Source organism: Genypterus blacodes, unplaced genomic scaffold (assembly GCF_046128005.1).
Source record: "Genypterus blacodes isolate CSIRO-AG114 ecotype Tasmania unplaced genomic scaffold, CSIRO-AGI_Gbla_v1 ptg000143l_1, whole genome shotgun sequence".
NCBI lineage: Eukaryota > Metazoa > Chordata > Actinopteri > Ophidiiformes > Ophidiidae > Genypterus > Genypterus blacodes.
This window is the reverse complement of record NW_027466945.1, coordinates 218,540-237,396: the sequence shown is the minus strand read 5'-3', so window position 1 is coordinate 237,396 and position 18,857 is coordinate 218,540. Positions and strand designations below refer to the sequence as shown.

Genomic DNA, 18,857 nt, shown 5'->3' with positions numbered 1-18,857 from the left:
ATACAGATAAAGGTATTTTGGTTAAGTGGTTTTGGTTGTGCATATGTTAAGTTACAATTTCTGCCCTGCAACACCACCAGTCAACCTGCAGCTACAGCATACTGAAATTAAGGGAATGTTAAGATTGTTTAGTTTGGGACATTTAAGGGGAGAATTCCAAAAGAAGGACGGGGAAAGTTGTTGTATTTGTACAATAACCAACACTAATACCATCACATTACATTGTAAAGACATTAATACTAAACAAGAGAACATTTACAAACACTTTTTATGTATAACACATAGACTTAATTAAGAATTAAAGACATTTAAAGGTCTATGTTAGTTAAATAATAAATAACAGACAATCCTTTGCAAGATGTTGTGTAATGCTTTGTGTAATGTTTTGTTCACAAAACTACAAATTTGCATTTGCAAGAGTTTATGAGCATAAATATATTAAATTAGATTAAATACAATTAGTGCTCACTTTTAGGCAGGAGTTATTTTGGCTTCATCTACACTGAGGTTTTGTTATTGATTTCTGTGAATCGTACTTGCAACCGTTAGCATCAAAGACATCGATCTGACTTCATTTTGTGTCTGTGAAGTATAAAAATCTCACGAACAATAATTTTGCTTCTTTTCGTCTTTGCCTAGACAAATACTTCTTTGCTAGGTTGTGTTTGTTTTCTTCCCTGCGACTCATTTCTTGCAACCAGCACTACCATTCAGGAGTAATATCATCCATCTGTTTTTCAAAGATTCCTCAAATCCCTCATATCAAGAGATATCACAGAAGCACAAAAGGAGTGAATCCAACATGGCGGATAGTGCACGTGACAAAACAGGCTACAACTGATTACTTGTGATTTTGACTTATTTTCAACACAGCTTAAATGCTTGTAGCTGATGCATAGCATATTAATGAGCCTTATTACCAAAGCAGCATATAGCAGGATAAAGATCAATAGATATTTAGGATGCAACTTGATATATTTTACCTGTCAAACACCTGTTCAAACAACCACTGTTCAAAAACACAAGTTTTTACCCTCATCTTTTGTTTTTCTTTGTGTAGCACATCAACACCCTATAAAACCCTTAACATTAAATCTTTATCCCTGAATGAGTGACTGTACCAGGCAACAGTTTAACTTAGATCGAAGAAGAATATAGTTGTATGCCAACTTTCTTGTGCCGCTGTTTTTAAAAGAAACAATCAAGTCATACATAATACATATCAGCTCTTTTAGAATAAAAAATAATAAGGGAGATTACTCAAAAAATTCAGAGATGATTTAAGAATATCTTGTAGGACGAACTGTTGGGAAGTTTTGGTGCTGAACCAGATTCAGGATATTTAGTAAATTGTTTGCAAAACATTACAAAATATGTCTTTGCACCATCTTGTAATGCACCAAAATCAATGGAAGGCATTTTTGTCACCTGACATACAGATCTGGAGGACTACTGGTTAATGTTTAACTGTTATTTGCTATAGTTTTTATAGTTGTTTCCTGTCTTTGGGCTGGTGTAGAAGAACAAGAGCAAATGTGTCTTGGCCTGTTGGGCCTTAATAGAGGTTTGATCTCTTTCAAGAGCTGGAAAGTGCTTTGGGATCAATTAAATCACACACCAACGGTTAACAATATAGGGTGAATTATATTAAACACTTTTTTGTTCTCCACCATCTTTAATGTTGTTTTAGAGTTCCTGACATATGACCAGTTACCTCCCCGCATTACCATTGTGGGCACCAGCAGAGAGCTGAACTCACAGCTTTGGAATGTGACTGGAAAACCCAGAAAAACAAACTGAGAAACTGATGTGTTGAGTCGTGTGATTCTCCCTTGTCATTTTCAAATCAATTCTGTACCAACAAGGTACTTTGCTCATCCAACACATACATGCAGAGGAATGAAGTCAAAATCTAAACTGTGTGAATAGATAAGAAATAACTGTGGTTTCATAGAAGCGTAACATTCTTCTTCTATCTTATTTTCCTGCATTTTCTGTCATGAAAACATGCAAAGTCAATGCCACAGCTTTCACTTTCAAAACTTCACTTCACTGCATCTCCCACTGCTCTATCCAATTCTACATTCACCAACAAGGGCCAAACACTGCAGAGAGGAAACATGGCCACCAGCGGTCTAACCCTCAGCCCTGCAGCTGCTCAAGGGCACCGAGTCGATCAATAGCCAGCCTGCGAAATACTATTCTCATTGAGAAACCTCTGCGTCTTATCTCCCATCTACTCCGCAGGGACGTTTCTCAAGAGGTTACTCCAGGGTACGAGCAAAGAGGAAAAACACGTTGGAGGAATGAAGCAACAACAACCCCATCCCCACCCACCAGGGCCGAGAGCCCACCCTCCGGAATTCACAAGCTTACCCCTGCCCCCAATCCATCCCAGCCCCCGCACAAGTGCTGTTTTTGAAGATGCTTGTAGAGGAGGCCTCCACAGCCGCCACAGAATTACTGTTTGGGTCACAGGGTTGGATACCAGTGTCAGATGTTATTCACTCACTCACATCCTGACAGGAGCTTTCTGATGCAGTGCTGCAGCTCCCCTCACATGTGCACCAGATAATGACACGAAATGATTTGGTTGTTGGGTGTGCCGTTTAGTCATAGGAAGCAATTATAAGGCATGAGCTGGATGAGGATGGGGTCATCTAAGGGGAAAATTCCTCACCAAAAAAGTCAAGTTTTCTGGGGGGTTTTATGATTAGTCACTGGCTGGAAGTCACATCCTCACTACAGATGCTTCTGACATCAAATTCATCTGAAAAAAAGGGGAAATCTTCCTGTTTTGATTGATTTTATGAGGTATAATTAAACACCAAAAAGGTTCAAGATTCAAGTTCAACTTTCCAGTCCCATCGGCAGGTTTTCAGATTAAAAACATAAACATTTTAATGTATATGCAAATAAGAAAAATAGCATTAAGTAGAAATAATCATTAAAGTCAAATTAAATTGCCTCCTGCTCAAACTTTCACACAAACTTGACTTGTGTAGCATGAATCACAGTTTAGTTTTTTGGTAATTCAACACAACTTTAAATATATATTCTCCCTCAATGACCCTTAAACATGAACACTTAATGGTAACAATGGTGATTGCGCAACATTGTCATATGCAAACAGCATATAACAGCAAACCAAAAAGTTTATAAAGGAGAACAAAAAGTACAACTTTTTCACTTGTAAATTGTTTAAAAGTCAAATGTAAATGTCACATCCTGCAAAATCGTACACACTTTCATATTTATGACCTCATCAGTGAGTTTGCCTTTTTGTTGTTGAAGTGTGAGTTTGACAGGAAACTATTTATTTAAGTTACTGTGTTTTTTTTGGAAATGGTACATAATTATTATTAAGGTTGTTTCTAAATGAATTTTGGTCACGTTTGCACTCAAGTTTGTTTAGTTTAATGTCAATTGTATGTGTTTTTGTTGTATTGTTATATTAGAAGTTGTTTGATACATTTTGAGGACAGATTTCTTTAATGGAGGATTCTGGGTAACATCAATTAAACTGCATGTTACTCCTGTTTTTATCACAACATTAGTTTGATATATGTTAGAAAAAGCACAATAAAACCGGTTTTCAGCATTTTATAAAAGCAGATTATTGGTTTTGTCATATACGTTTTTATATACATCCAGAAATTGAGCCCTCAGGACCTCAAATTCAGCTCCCAGGACTATAATCACCTTTTTAAAAACAGATCATTATGTGCATTTAAGCTCATGTGCAGAGATTCCGGAGCTCTTTGAATACCAACTTTGAGAGCAGACTTTAGACTCCCTCACCCCAGCTAACCTCACCCAACCCCCACCCTCAAACATGCAGGGCTCCCAGAGGAAACTCTCCTTGCTGTCAATGCAGTTCAAAGGGTTCACTGGGTTCGTCTCTCTCTTTTCTCCTTTCTTTTTGGGGAGGTGGGGTGTTTTTTGTCGTTTACTTCATGCATTCCAGCCACCCATCCTTCACTTTTTTATATCCTTTACCGGGGCCAATGTAAACAGTGTTGGGTAAGCAGGCAATCTGCCCTCAGAGCTGTTTTTTCCCTCCCCCCTCTTCTTTTGATTGTCTTTCATCTCTGGGACGTTTTACAAGCAAAATGTGATTATTTTCTTTAGATTTTAATCGCACAGAAAGGTGAAACTGTGAGCTTCAGTCCTAAATTACACTACTTTCACTTTGATTCTCATTCTTTCCTATTTCTTCTTCTGCCTCCACCCCCCAAAAAACATCAAATAAGTGTTTCTGATATTTTATAACAACTCCTCATTTACGCTCTCAACTGATTTCGTTAAGAGATATTTGCAATAAACGAAAAAGTCGCACAGATGTGATAAAAACATGCTTGGGCCATGTGCTTCATCAAGTCAACCTCAAAGAAGGAGGAGCAGATATGGTTCTTTTTGCTTCTTTAGATGAAATTCACGAAGTCCGATTACTCGAATAAACTCAGATTTGATCGTTGTATTTTGATTACAAACGAGTTCTACTTCGCGGACTCTCAATCCGACACGTTTTCCTGATCAAATGATCGATTCCTGCCTCTGTTTTGTCTCTCAACTGAGCCGAGTTTCCAACAGGTTCTCAATCAGAGAGAAGGACAAACGACGCAGAATGAAACTTGCTTTCAAAAGCGTCGAATCGTCCTTATTTTCACTCCCCATTAAACTCCCCAGTAAACAGGCTGGAATTATGTGAATGAAATGAATAAGTGACGTCACAGGGCGAGGGTGGGGGGTGCTGCCGGAGGAGCGCCTGAGTCCCCGGTGCGCCCAAATGTGCGCACAATGCGACCTAAAGTACGCTTTTATTGGACCAATACGTCATGTTTTATATTTAAAAGTTCTTCTTCATCGGGATTCGACAGGTCAGTGTTGCTTCATCTTCATCTTCCTCACAGTTTCATTCAGATTTTTAGTTTTTAAGCCGAATAATCGATCTGAGGCGGAACACTCAACCATAATCGATGGATGTTGCGAAATAATAACGTCAATAGTCCTGTAATGGTTTAAAGCAGGAAAAGATGCGTTTACGACGATGGGAAATTTTCATTCTTGTTAAGTTTCACTTTCTTTATCTCCATTTTAGAACTTATTGAGTTAGTTTCCATGAAGGTGCGTTTGTTCTTTATCTATGTGCGTGTTAATTGTGATATTATTATAAATACGCAGATTGTTAAGGTATATTGTCCAGTTTTTGGGTTAAATATGAAAGAAAACGTGCTTAAAATGAAAGATTTCAGGTCGGGACTCACCTGCGGGAGAGGGGGCGGACATCCTCACGCTTTCCCCGTGGGTGGATGAGATGGCACAGGCAAAGGAGGAGGTAAAAACCACGCAGGGAAAGTGGAGTTGAACCGGTTGACTTCAGGTGCGCCGCAGCTCTCGTCGGATCCGCATGTTTAGACACACTTTAACCTGCGGGACCGAGCCGATGACCGAGTGAAATCAAAGAGATTTTCCGTGGATGAATATTTTATAGTGACACTGTAACAGAAGCCGAGTGGCGTGTGAGCAAGGCAGATTTGAATTTAGCCACAGTGGAGATTACTGGAAACACATATGTAAGGATTCATCTCCAAAACTGCGCCAAAGAGAGAGATTTCTGCGCCAAAAAAAAGCATTTAAATGAACACCCAGAAGGCCATTAAAGGCAAATCCAGTGTGACTCAGGTCTAAACATGTCTGCATTTACCAGAAAGTCCTCTTAAATCCTCTCATTCCCAGCAGACAGGTCAGTTTTTCCACCCTTCAGATGCGTCAAAGCGCAAATCTGCCCACTCCCGCATATCTTATGGCTCTCCAAACCATGTGGCCTCCTCCATCCTGCTCCTAGCCTCCCCCCACCTCCTCCCTGTCGTGCAGATACAGATCCATATACTTCACATCCCCCACCCCGGCTCCTGCTCCTGCTCACACACTGACTGAAGCATCATTCATGTGGATTTCCCCTGAAAATCAACAAGCAGTTTGGTCAGGTTGAGCATTTACAGATCACATATAGGCACGAATACACTTCATTCTGTTGTCCTTCATCAACACAAACCTTTGTCTGTTACTTATCATACAGCTGCTGGCTTGATCACACTGGGCTGGATCCTTATTCAGTTGGGTATGTAGAGTGGTAGGCGAGGATAGCGCCACCCATCGGCGCAGGAGAGACGTTTACCTGCAGGAGAATGGTGGCCAAAGTGAGGGAAAAGACATTTCATGCCTTTATAGTTGTTTCATATAGTCCTTAAAACACAAACAACACTGAAATAGGGGGAATGCTTGTTTTGGACAAAGTGCAGATAAAGTGTGAACAGTGTTTGAAGAGGAGTAACTAATCTAGATGGAGATTAGATTGTGAAAACAAATCTTTAATGCAATATAGAGGAGAAATCATGTTGAAGTCTTTATAGGCTGCCTACACTTCAATTTGGTCTCTTTTCTATTAGATTTGTCCTTCTTTTATTCCAAAATAACATGAAAAACGTTGCAAAACAGCCACAAAATCCCCAAATAACTCAACTTAATCAAATCAATTATAGAGTAGTTTGGTAAAGTGCATGATGTAAGGATGAAACAATCTAATACACGTCAAACTCTATTGTGAAAACATGTAACTCGTATTTAACAGAACTTTAGGGTACATTAAGAATAAAGATCGTAAACGTCCATGTATGATTCCCACTGTGGTTTCATTATTGGAGCAGTATTCATAACATAACATTCCTAACATGTGACTTTCTATGTTGCTATAAGAGGTAAACATAAAGAAATAAGAATGTTGCACAGATAAGGACAACAAGTAGTTTATTATGGGATGGATACTGCATTTTTAATTGAGATTGGTGTATTAGTGTGAAGGAAATCAACAGAAAAATAGTGGAAAACAAATCTCAAATTCTTGAATAAATGCCTGGATTGGATTTAGAAAAAAATATTTAAAATGTCACTTTAGAGTTTTGAGTAATGATGGATAAACGGGGCTTCCTGGGTGGAGCTTAAAAGGCTTAATTAAACTTAATAATTTACAATTTTCACAACATAACATCATTTTAGTGTCTTTAATTTTCAATTTGTCTTATTGTCCTTTAAATATTAAGGTATTTACATGTTGCCTTTAAATTAAGATTTAGAAAAACAGTGTACTTTCCTTGAAATTAGGTGAAAGGTGAACGAACCTTTGGTGTTATTGAATACTCCCTTATTTTATAGTGTAGGGGGAGACACATTACATTCAACACAACGGGGAATTTCAAGAATAAACCCCCTTAAAAAACCCTTAAATATGCATAAAGTTGATTAACTGCAGACAACAACATCGCTAGAAAACTACTTAAATTTTACAACAATAATAAATGCATGATTATTGCCGATAAATAGTGGAACATTAACGTTCCGCCCAGTTAAATAGTTCTTTAACCGGAAAGAGCATTGTTTTCCGGAAATGGCATTAATATTCAAATTAACAAATGCGGTCAGAGGTGTGTGCTCATTGGATGTTTCACGAAAGCTTTCAACGTGACAGCCAATCAGGAACCAGTACATTGAGCCCCGTTTTCACGTGATACTTTGAATCCTTGTAGTTTTAGTTTGCCGAAACTATCCGCCCAACTTGACAAAAATATATTTATTTTAAAATTTGAATGAGCTTCACCCAGAGGAAAAACCAACTTATCGAACTGCATCGATCTTCCGCCTGCGGTTTGATTCTGATTGCATAGACTGTCTGCTGCCGCGAGCGCCCACATGCGCCCCCTGGTGGTTGCTTTGTTAGTTGTTTTTACATTCCCCCCCATTCTCTCTCTCTCTCTCTCTCTCTCTCTCTCTCTCTCTCTCTCTCTCTCTCTCTCTCTCTCTCTCTCTCTCTCTCGCTCTCTCTCTCGCTCTCGCTCTCGCTCTCTCTCTCTCTCTGTCTCTCTCTCTCTCTCGTATTGGTTTCATAATGATTAATTTAGCATTCTAAAGGATGTTTTAGGGTTTTATAATTTTTACTTATTCAAATACCATTTTGGAATTATCACATTTTACAGTCTTGCCTTTGTTCAGTCATCTTCAGTTAAAATAAAAAATGTAGAATGATAAATGACTTCATGAAGTTTTGAAAGACAGCTTTCTTCTTCTTTCTAACGTATCAAATCTATTTATTACTGTAATCCATTTATTTTGACTTATTATTTATTGTGAATGCCATTTCACCGAGTCTGATAATTGTCAATGTTGGATGTGAAAAGTTGATGACATTTGAAGATAATTTCAAGTGTGATGTTGTCCAAAGCTTCAGGTTTGTTTTAATTGGTTAGCGATTTGATAAGATTTAATTTAGTTTTCTGAACTTTATTTTAGTTTAATCACAGAAGCTGAGAAACAACCTGAAAGGAGCTTTTTATTGCTTTAGTTTTCTATAAAATACAAAATGTTCATATCACTAAGTTCAGTTTAATTTCAAACTTAAATGAATACTGTTTAATTCTCATTTCCATAAAAAGGAGTTTTGTTTCAGTTGAGTGGATCCAGAAACTTTCACTAATCATTAACCAATTATGTTAAATTAATCCAGTTTAAATAAAAATGAACAAAACAAAAGTGTCTTTATACATGTAAGAGCTTATTTTGCTATTTTAGAAACTATAAATTGGCTGGTTAAGGTAAAACAGTTTTTTTTAACCAACAAACAACAATTTTATTCTAAACGTTACATTTCAAAGTCCTGATTGTGTTTGAGTATCTATCAAACTTTTGCCTGCTGCTTTGCTTCTCTTATCAGAAGAAAATAGAGGAAAGAAATAAAGACGACCATTTGTGAAGATACTAACAGGGTGTTAAGTTTTCAATCACATGTATTTACTGTATGTATAATATGTTGTACAATTTGTAATAAAGCAGAGTTGAATTCAAATAAATATCTAATGAAAACGAGTGAGTTTTGTTTCTTGTTCGATGAAGGAACATGGATGCAATGCAGTGGAGTGAAATACCACTTATGTTTAAGTTAAGGGGAAAAATCAGGAGTTTAAGATGTTTAAACTGTGTCTGTTTGAAAATCATCCAAATTAACATTAACATTCTGAAAACACTTATGTTTAAGGCATTTTTGCTGATTCCTCTATTAATTTTCAATCTGAAATGATTTTGGCAAAGAAAAAAAAATTGTCTTCCTCTTAAATGGAGTCTTTCAAAAATGACTATATTGTGCAAAACATGACTACAGAAAGGCCAAAGCAGATGTCAACAAAGTCCTTTAGAATAAAGATTGAGTAATTTGAGGCCCTGGCTGAGACCACCCTCATGGTGCACGTGTTCAGAGTGACTGCCCCCTGCTGGACGACCAGGCACACGCTATTGTTTCCTGTTCTTGCAAATTCCAATTTTTGGGGGGCAAAAAAAACCCCTAAGACAACAGAAGGCAAAGAAAGAAAGTAAAAAAAATATACTAAGTAATTCCCAGCTATAATACTAAAACAAATACAAACGGATTTTACAGAGAAAATGTGTTGTACCTGTTGTGTCAATGACATCATTCGTTGTCCTCCTATTGTGGCTTTTCCTAAAGACGTTACAACCAATCACGGCTTAAAAAGTTGTTTTATTGAACTTGTTTTTCTCAATTTTTTGTCTTCCCTTTCAAAGGAAACCAGCAAGTCAAGAGGTAGAAATCATCAGTCTAAAAGAAAAGTGGGGACTGACATGTTAAACAAAACACACACACACGCACACAAACACACACACATACATGCAAACACTATGCAATTTAGTTTTTGCATTTTCTCCAAACACTTATCCGTATCCGCAACAATACTGTCAATTTACCGCATAATCATTTGCACAGTACGTCGTCTGCTTAGTCATGCTATAATCGCTCGATACCAAACGGCCTCTGTTCTCGCACAAATGATAAATAAATAGCACGCACAGTATGTCGGAGCACACAGACAGAACTAATGATCTTTCGATTAACTTTTTCCCACATTAACCTCATGACTAATGGCTGATTTATGGGCTGGTGTGACCGTGACGACAGCCCTTCCCCTTTACACGGCGACTTGATGGATACTGAAATCATCTTTATTTCATTAGGACTTGCGGGAGAGCGTGGTTAAGCTGTAAAGTGGTGCGCGTTGGCTTGTAGTGTGTGTGTGTGTGTAGTAAGCGCAGCTGCAGAGACCCTGATGTGTGTGTGTGTGTGAGAGAGTGTGGGAGGGGCAGAGAGAAGGAAAAAAAACACGGATTGCAGTGATGGCTGAGTAAATGTGACGTGTATTTATGAAAAACTGATAAAAGCCCCCGAAGTGCTCCAAAAGATGATAAGATGAGTTATGCAAACGAGTGACAAATTAATTCAAAATTGGTGGAGGATAAGGAAGGCGGTGAGGGGGGATAAGCTCGGTTATTGGACCCAGGAGATGTTGAGGCAGCGGGCGATGAAAGCGTAGGTGTCCGCCACCTCCTGGATGACTTTGCTGGTGGGCTTTCCGGCGCCGTGGCCCGACTTTGTGTCCACGAGGATGAACAGGGGATTAGTCTGTTTGGGGCTGCGGCCCACGATGTGCTGCAGGGTGGCCATGTACTTGAGCGAGTGCAGCGGGACCACTCGGTCGTCGTGGTCGCCCGTCAGCAGGAGCACGGCGGGATACTGGACGCCGTTGTCCTCTGGGATGCAGATGTTATGGAGCGGAGAGTATCTGTCAGAGAGAGAGAGAGAGAGAGAGAGAAAGAGGAGGCAGCGTTAGATGTTAGTGGAGGAAATAGAAGTTATGGTTGCATGAATCAACCAGAGTGCAAATGAAAGAAGTGATGCCCGTCTAGTATTAATCTACCTTCAAACTATTCAAGTAAAACTGAAGTTGCAGAAGAAAAAAACAGAGACAATTGGGAAAATACAGAAATGTATAAAGCTAAATTGGAACACTACTCCTTCTACCACACACACACACACACACACACACACACACACACACACACACACACACACACACACACACACACACACACACACACACACACACACACACACACACACACACACACACACACACACACACACACACACACACACACACACACACACACACACACACACCCCCACAGTGAGCACCTACTTCATGAGACAGTCAAACTGCTCTTTGTCTTCTGAGCAGCCGAAGTCGGTGGTCCAGGCGTGGCCAATGGTGAACTTGTGGAACTTCAGCATGTCCATAACTCCGACCTGAGCTACGGCACAGCCAAACAGCTCTGGCCGCTGATTCACACACGCAGCTGAGAGGGAAAACACACACACGTCTTTCAAATGTCCTTTGAAAATGGCCTTTTAATTCATTCTATTGAACCCAGATTGTCTGTCGCTGTACACACCCACGAGCAGGCCACCGTTGGAGCCTCCGTTGATGGTCAGCTTGGAGGGGGAAGTGTATCCCTCCTTGACGAGATATTCAGCCGCACACTGGAAGTCTGTGAAGCAGTTCTGTTTGTTGGCCAACATGCCAGCTGATGGAAAAACACAAAACAGAGAAAGCGTGTAAACGGAGGAGTTTAAACTGCTTTTATTTCACTACAATGAAGCTTTGACAGTTTGGTACACACTGCTTGAATGTGTGTGTGTGTGTGTGTGTGTGTGTGTGTGTGTGTGTGTGTGTGTGTGTGTGTGTGTGTGTGTGTGTGTGTGTGTTCAACGCGTCTCACCTTTGTGCCAGGTCTCGCCGTACTCCCCGCCGCCCCGGATGTTAGCGACGGCCAGCACTCCGCCCAGATGTCCGACGAAGATGAGGCGGGAGACGCTGTAGCTAGGGGTGATGGAGATGTTGAAGCCACCGTAGCCGTACAGGAAACCCGGGTGGGAGCCGTCCAGCTTGATGCCCTTCTTGTGCACGATGAACATGGGGATTTGAGTGCCGTCCTTGGTGGGGTAGAAGATCTGAGGAGTGGAGGGGAGAGAGAGCTGTGTGGTCAGAACCGACAAGACTGAAAGAGCAGGAAACGCTCGTCCTCCATCAGTAAGTAAACAGCATCCGAGCACACGAATCAACAATGCCAGTGTTCTTCCCTATTCTCATGAGGCTCTCTACCTTGTATCCGGGACTTTTAGGAAGACAAAGTCCATTTTGGAACGTCCTTGTCCCTCAGTTATATAAACCCTGTCCTCGTTGCCTCACCTATTTTTGCTTGGACTGTGTTATTTTTGCTCTCAGTGTGATTGCGGGGGAAATGGAACAATCATCTGGACCGCGAGACGCCAGCAAACATTACCGTTTACTTTCAAATGGGAAATTAATTACTTTTGAAACACCTCGGGTCGCACACTACAACCGAGAGGGATTTGATCTCGCGTATCACAGGTCTGAGCCGGTTTTCCACCCGACAACCTGATTAATTCCTGTTAAATACACAAGCGTCGGGACTTAAATTGGGTCAAGGTTTGGTACTCGTGCACAAACAGACGCATGTGCACGTTCCTCCTTCAAAAACTTATGGGAGCGGACTTGGAAACAGCGATACTTATGAGTTAATAAACTGAAAGGGTCATATGAATACGACCCCTGATATTAGAGGTTCTGCTTACCTGAGTAGTCTGATAGTCGGAGGGGTTGAAGCCTTTGACGGTGACCTCCCTGAAGATGTGAGGCTGGAGTGGCTCCTTTGTCAGGTCGCAGTGGTAAATAATGGCTGGGCGAAGGAAGAAAAGTGTGTGATTTAGTTGCCATCTTTAACTGGGAGAGCCTTAATATAAGAATTGTGTGATACAGAGTGAGAGATGCAGAGTGTAGTTCATTTCAGAGAGCAGGTGCGTTGGACGCTGGAGTACCTGGGGAGAGGAAAGACGTGAAATAGTAGAAGATCTCCGAGTCTCTCTTCCGCCCGGTGAAGCCCACCACGGAGCCAACGTCCAGGGGGAAGGTCCTGAGCTCCTCCCCCGAGCTCAGCCGGTACATCTTCAACACATTCTTCACGTCGTGGAGGAAACACACAAACAGGAAGCTGGAGTATGTGCAAGTGGCGAACACTATAGGCGAGACCAAGGAGAGGCAACAGGTTTGAGAGTGGAAAATATAAAAGGGTAAAGTGAGACTGACATGAAATTTTAAAAAGGAGGGTGAGAGTAAATAATAGAGTGAAATTAATGAGGCAATCCATAAGCATCAGCAGAGTAACTTTGGATATAGTTCACTCTTTAAATATTTATATCACAACTGTAATAAAGAAGTACTTAGGAGTGGCTGGACTTGCTTGACAAATAACCTGACTTAAGAAGACTTTTCTAAAACAATGACTTGAGCCCACCACTGCTATTTAATAGTATTCTCTTCCCATGCAGCCTATTTTATTAAAGTTTCTACGAGTGTTGCAGCAACTCACCGATGACGTCCTTGTCGTGCTGGGGGATGAGCTCCTTCCAGTTGCCCTCATCCGGGGAGGCAAAGTCTATGTTGATGAGGCGATACCGCGGCGCGTCCAGGTTGGTCTTAAACGTAAACACCGTGTCCTCGTTGGTCACGTACTCGTACTCCGCGTCGAAATTGTCAATCAGCTTCACCCAAGGCAGAAGTCCTAGAGGAGAGGAGAAATTGGAACCAAAATTACAAAGCGAGTTCAGCGTCTCAGCTTTGGTTCCAGGACTCAGACTTCAAAATAAATATCCACCATCACAACACTGCCCCAAATAATGAGGATTTGACATTTCATTCATACATCAATAAGTCTACCTGTAATACCCCGAGGGGTCGTCTGGAGGTCACAATACCACAGTCGGTTCACTGGATCACAGCCTTCCCTGATGGACAGCAGCACGTAGCGGCCATCATCCGACACCTGCAACCCACAGCCAACATTTACTCACGACTGTCAAATCTATTTAAGGAACTATTTAGACATGATCCTTCTGACTGATATCTATAATTTTTTATTGGGAACAAGAAGCTGTCTGTCAAACACACCTCAGCCCCACTCATCCATTTGGGGTGTTCAGGGAACTCGGCACACAGGACGTCCTTGGACTGGGGAGTCCCCAATACATGGAAGTACAGCTTCTGGTGCAGGTTGGTGGAGGTCTCAGTGCCTGACAGGGGACACAATATTTGAGTCTATCTCCTGCCCTCTAGTGGTGACTAAAAATAAGGCCATCAGCATTGAAGAGAATGATACAGATTCGAAAGTAACTGTTGTGAATGTGGGGATCTTACCATCGCTCTTCCCCTCCTGTTCAGGGTACGAGTTGTAGAAAAGACCCTTCCCGTCATGCGTCCATGACATGCAGCTAAACTTGACCCGCTCCAGGCAGTCCTCCATAGGCACGGCCCCCTCAACCCGCAGAAAACGCATCTCCACCCAGTCTGAACCACTGGCACTGGTGCCGTACGCCAGGTACTCCCCATCCTCAGAGAAGGCGTAACCTTAGAAGAAACAGAAGAGAAGGGGAACATTCATACAAGAAGGCACATAAACTAAGCACCAGTTCATTCTAAGTCCGTTTCGTTGATACCTCTCAGGGCAACTGTCCCATCATCAGAAAACGTGTTCGGGTCCAAGAAGGCTGTGGGTTCTGCGTCCAGCCTCTCCTGCACATACATCACACTCTGGTTCTGCAGACCTGTGTTATAGAAGTGAAAGTACCTGCAAAGTGGGGACAGTTTGTTAAAATTGATTTATACATTCCTTAAAAATACATTTGGGATAATGTTAGAGCTAGATCAATAAAAGGCTCACTCACTGTAACTGCCAGAATTCATGTCAGGGTATTAATATGTGAAAGTCCAGCATTTTACAATGGCATTATGCATTTATTAAATGATATTGAATGATGAATTGTATGTGATGATGTCTCAAATGGATGCTGTTGCTTCAGCGGTCTTACCTGCTCCCTCGCTTGAAGGGGCAGCTGTACTTTGGGTAGTCGTACAGCTCAGTCATACGGTCCTTGAACAGGTCTCGTACCTCACATTGCTCCAGAAATGGCACTGTCAGCTGATTCTGGGCGCTGACAAAGGCCTGGGGGAAAAAAAATTATACCGTTAGCTCAGATGTTCACATTTAGCTGAAAAGAAACCTCTGAGCACAGCCACAAGGGACATTTCCCCCTGACTTTGCATCGTCTGGGAGGGTAGCAACTTATGTCATCACATGCTTTACTTCATGTAGATTGAAAACACAAGGCCTCAGTATACCTATAAGACATAGAATTTTCTATCCTGGCAGTCAACTCTAAACTGAATGCAGCAATAAAAGCCACAACTTCAAAAGGTTGAATTCACTCGAAACATTGTGCAGCAAATTTGCTTCTCAAACTCATTTCATTAATCATTAACACAAACAGAAAGGAATCCCTGTGATGTCATAGGGAACAGTGCTCCCTGTGATTACCATTAAACGTAAGGTTTATGTGCTTCATTATTAAAGCGCAGCTGTATAACCACAACAACCTTGTAAACAAGATCTTTAAAGGGCAATTATGATGAGTCAATACAAATTCAGTCTTAAACAATGCAAGCTGACAGTAAAGCTAAAATACGAATCCATCTTTATCCGATGTTGATTTACCTGTGTCTTTTCACTGTCAGGGTCCTCCAGCCAGCTGTATGGATCAGCAACTTTGCATCCATGATAACCATCCTGCTGAAAATAGCAAAACAACACAGAAAAGCAAATGTAATCGGTTAAAGTGTGGCTGGCGAGCGAGCTGCTACAAATCCGGGCTAGTAAGCTACGTTAGCAATACCAACAACCATGACAGAAATACTTTATTATTTGGATGAAAGCGTCATTTATGTTTATTTGTTTATTTGATCTGGGAAAGACTCGTTCTGCATTTAACGCGCTTAGTTAACTGGCGCGCTTAGCAGACGCTCCTTTGAATGAATGACACTGGGTAATGATTAAGCATCCTGGTTTGTTAGCATGCTAGGCTAATCCGCTAGCTACCGGTACTTACAACTGCCTCGTCACGGTACGCTTGCGGATACTGGAAAGACATTTTGCCGCTCAGGGTTCGGGGTTTATGTAAGACCAACGCTTCGCCAAAACCCTGCTTCAAAACCCGAAATAAAGGCTTTAAAATGACCCCGTGGCCTCTACAAAACATAAACTTCGCAAGCCGAAGCGTTTAGCAGAACAAAGACACACACACAGTCAACAAATGCATTCAAGAGAACACAGAGAACTGCTGTTCAGATAATATGGCGCCTTCTGCTGACTAAGAAGGAGAATAGAACCTTCTAGTCGACGAGGTTCAAGTTTCAGTAACGTCTCCTTCATTGTGTAACTTAGGAAAAATAAGAAGAACTAAACTAAAAACTAAACTAAACGTTCAATAAATCACAGCGGTATTATTTAAAGACTATTTCTCTCAAATGATTCCTATTGTTTGGACGTTTTGACAACCTGTCTGGGTGTGACATATCTAACCTTTTTACAGGAGACGTTTTGTTTTCTAAGGCTAAAAATAAAACAGTAATTTAGTTATTTATGGCTCAAACACCAATATAGATTCTGAAATGCTACAAAGCGAGGCTGTGAGTAATTAGGCCATAGCCTTAGTTAAAGGTACGGCATAATTATCTCTGCGTCTCATAATTGTCCCGTGCATCCGGCAGCCTCTGTCAGGACTGTTATCTGTGTGACGGAGCAGCAGAGAGGTCAAACCTTCACTCTTCTTCCTCTTCCCCTTGCTTCCTCTCTCAACCTAATCAATCAGACACGATTTGACCATCGGTACGTACGTGAAACCTGCACTTAACACTCAGACAGCACATAATTAAAACAATAAGGTCCTAGAAGAGAGTGCAGATTCTTGAAAAAAAAAGAGAAAGATGATGTAATGGTGATGCCTTTCTTTTAATGTTTAATTTTGGAATTGAACTCCACAGAAATGCAGACATTTGTCCCTGCAGCTAAAAGGCATATATGTGTTTCCCCCTGTTTATTGCATACTGCTGTATTGTGTTATTCCTCCGTGACGCCAGTTTGTCACTGTTCGTCACTGTGCAGCTATGCAGATAGGAGAAATGAGACAGGTTTAATTACACATCCTCTCTTCTGCCAAAGAGTAAACACATTGTTTGGATGCCACCACCAGACAAAGTGTTTTTGGATTCTGCTTGAAGCGTGTCATAGCTGTCACACACTCATCCACGTACAATCCACAGCGACGTTCAGAGAGAGAGAGAGAGAGTGAGAGAGAGACGGTTCTTGACTTGTGGCATCCTCTCATGGGTGAATGCTCAGTGAAAGTGGAAGAGCAAGAGGATGAGTGCAGGTGGAGAAAACAGGAGTCTTTTCACCTGTGTTGTTTTTCTCTCCGGCTATAACTACAGTTTGTATCAGGTTGTAAGATTCCTTCTCTGCTTCTAGAGAGGACTGGAAAGGGTGGACAAATGACAAATGTTTGTGGTTGGATGTTTTGGGTCAAAGGACTCTCTGACTCCCCTTCCTCCAACACCCCCACTTCCATTTGTCTCTTTCTGAGCTGTGGGCTGGAATATCCCTGTATGCAAAGGGGATCTCTTTCCTGTTTGCTTATGTCAGGTTTGGATATGGGTCACGGAGCAATTGTCCTCTGACGTGTTGGCTTCCTGGACAAAATGGCCACAAATACTGACAATTTGAATGAGCACGTTAGTGTTGACGTGACGGTGTTGAAACAGGAAGTTTGTCCCTCCAACAGTGAGCATGAGTGCTTGCCTTTGTGAGTTTAATGCAGAGTGGGGCTGGGTTGGAAATACGCCTGTATCAATTAGACATCATTGTTCCATCATTTATTCCCTTTGTCCAAAGCCTTCAGTCAACTGTGACCTAACCCCCACAGCGGGAAGCACCTGTCCCTGCTGCTGCTGCGGACAAAGAAAGATGACCACCTGTACTGCAAGGGGTTACTACAAGGTCAACTCATAAACTTCATAAATCTCTACAGCTTGTTTGCTTGTTTTCTCTCAGATTAAACAATAAAGCAGACAGGATGTTGTTTCTTGGTCTATCAATGAAGCAAGATAGACAAAACATGAACGTTGATTAAATGACATGATAAGAAAAAACATTGCTAGATTGGAGATTAGCTGTACATCAAGTTGAACCTGTGTGCATTTCTTTTGATGCGCCACTCGTCTAGAATACATGCACAGGAATCTTCTTTGTTGTACGGCGACGTGTGTTGCCCTTTTGAGATCATCCTCAGATTGGGAGAAATCTAATCTAATGTGGAAACTTGGTCCTCATTGTCGGCCTTACTTGAAGGCCAACAAAACACATGAACGTAAGCAACATTTATGATGATTTTGAATAGTGAATAAAGTGAAAACGGAAAACTTGGTGCATATTTTTCTCTCACATCCGGCACTTGTTAGATATGAATCGTGAACATGTAAAGAGTAAAAGAAACCAATGGAATGTGATGTTCTCAAATCGGTTTCAGGCATCATGTTAACAACTTCATTAGACTGAAACTAATGTATTAATAGGAAAGATAAATATATTATTATAGCTTGAACCAGAGTAAGCCACCTCTGCATTCACGTCCTGGTTTACTGCCCTCATTCTCTAGGTAAGTACAGTGAGTAAGTCAATTATGCCTCATGTATATTGAACAAACCACAAAATCCTATTAATTCCATGTAAACTTTGTAAACCATGGGCCAATTATAATAGAAGGACTAAAGAGGTTACCAAAAAATAGATTTGAAAAATTAGTATTAATATTGACCTGCCAAACAAGAAAATACATTTTATTCAGGTTGATTTCTTGAGATCATGTTTTAAATGACATTTCAAAAACATCAGAAACCTTAACATGGCAAACACGAATTCTGTTGCAATATTGACATTTCTTTGTGGTGTTTCATCCTCTGATATCACACCCTAAGTCGCAGTCAGCTTAA

General features: G+C 41.0%; 1 protein-coding gene across 2 annotated transcripts; it reads right to left on the bottom strand.

The window, feature by feature from the left end:
* Nucleotides 1-9,622: 9,622 nt before the first annotated feature.
* On the bottom strand, nucleotides 9,623-16,171 carry prep (prolyl endopeptidase). 2 transcript variants are annotated; one of them, XM_076165375.1, is made up of 14 exons: nucleotides 15,920-16,171; nucleotides 15,529-15,603; nucleotides 14,846-14,979; nucleotides 14,474-14,604; nucleotides 14,175-14,384; nucleotides 13,929-14,050; nucleotides 13,698-13,803; nucleotides 13,351-13,542; nucleotides 12,800-12,997; nucleotides 12,557-12,660; nucleotides 11,680-11,911; nucleotides 11,353-11,484; nucleotides 11,100-11,256; nucleotides 9,623-10,682 (listed from the first exon to the last, which is right to left on the bottom strand). In XM_076165375.1, exons 1-14 carry the CDS (start codon nucleotides 16,067-16,069, stop codon nucleotides 10,388-10,390), a joined length of 2,238 nt encoding a protein of 745 aa, XP_076021490.1. In that variant the 5' UTR covers nucleotides 16,070-16,171; the 3' UTR covers nucleotides 9,623-10,387. The 2 variants fall into 2 exon arrangements, with proteins under 2 accessions (XP_076021490.1, XP_076021491.1); XM_076165376.1 differs by having other exon boundaries at nucleotides 15,529-15,600.
* Between the last annotated feature and the right edge of the window lie 2,686 nt (nucleotides 16,172-18,857).

Bases quoted from the DNA above. Each gene is read 5' to 3' on its own strand.
- prep (XM_076165375.1), bottom strand. From the start codon at position 16,069: ATGTTTTGTAGAGGCCACGGGGTCATTTTAAAGCCTTTATTTCGGGTT. The intron at 11,257-11,352 runs GTGTGTACAGCG...TTTCCCTCTCAG, and splicing joins CAACGGTGGCCTGCTCGTGG to CTGCGTGTGTGAATCAGCGG. The intron at 10,683-11,099 runs GTAGGTGCTCAC...TCTCTCTGACAG, and splicing joins CAGTTTGACTGTCTCATGAA to ATACTCTCCGCTCCATAACA.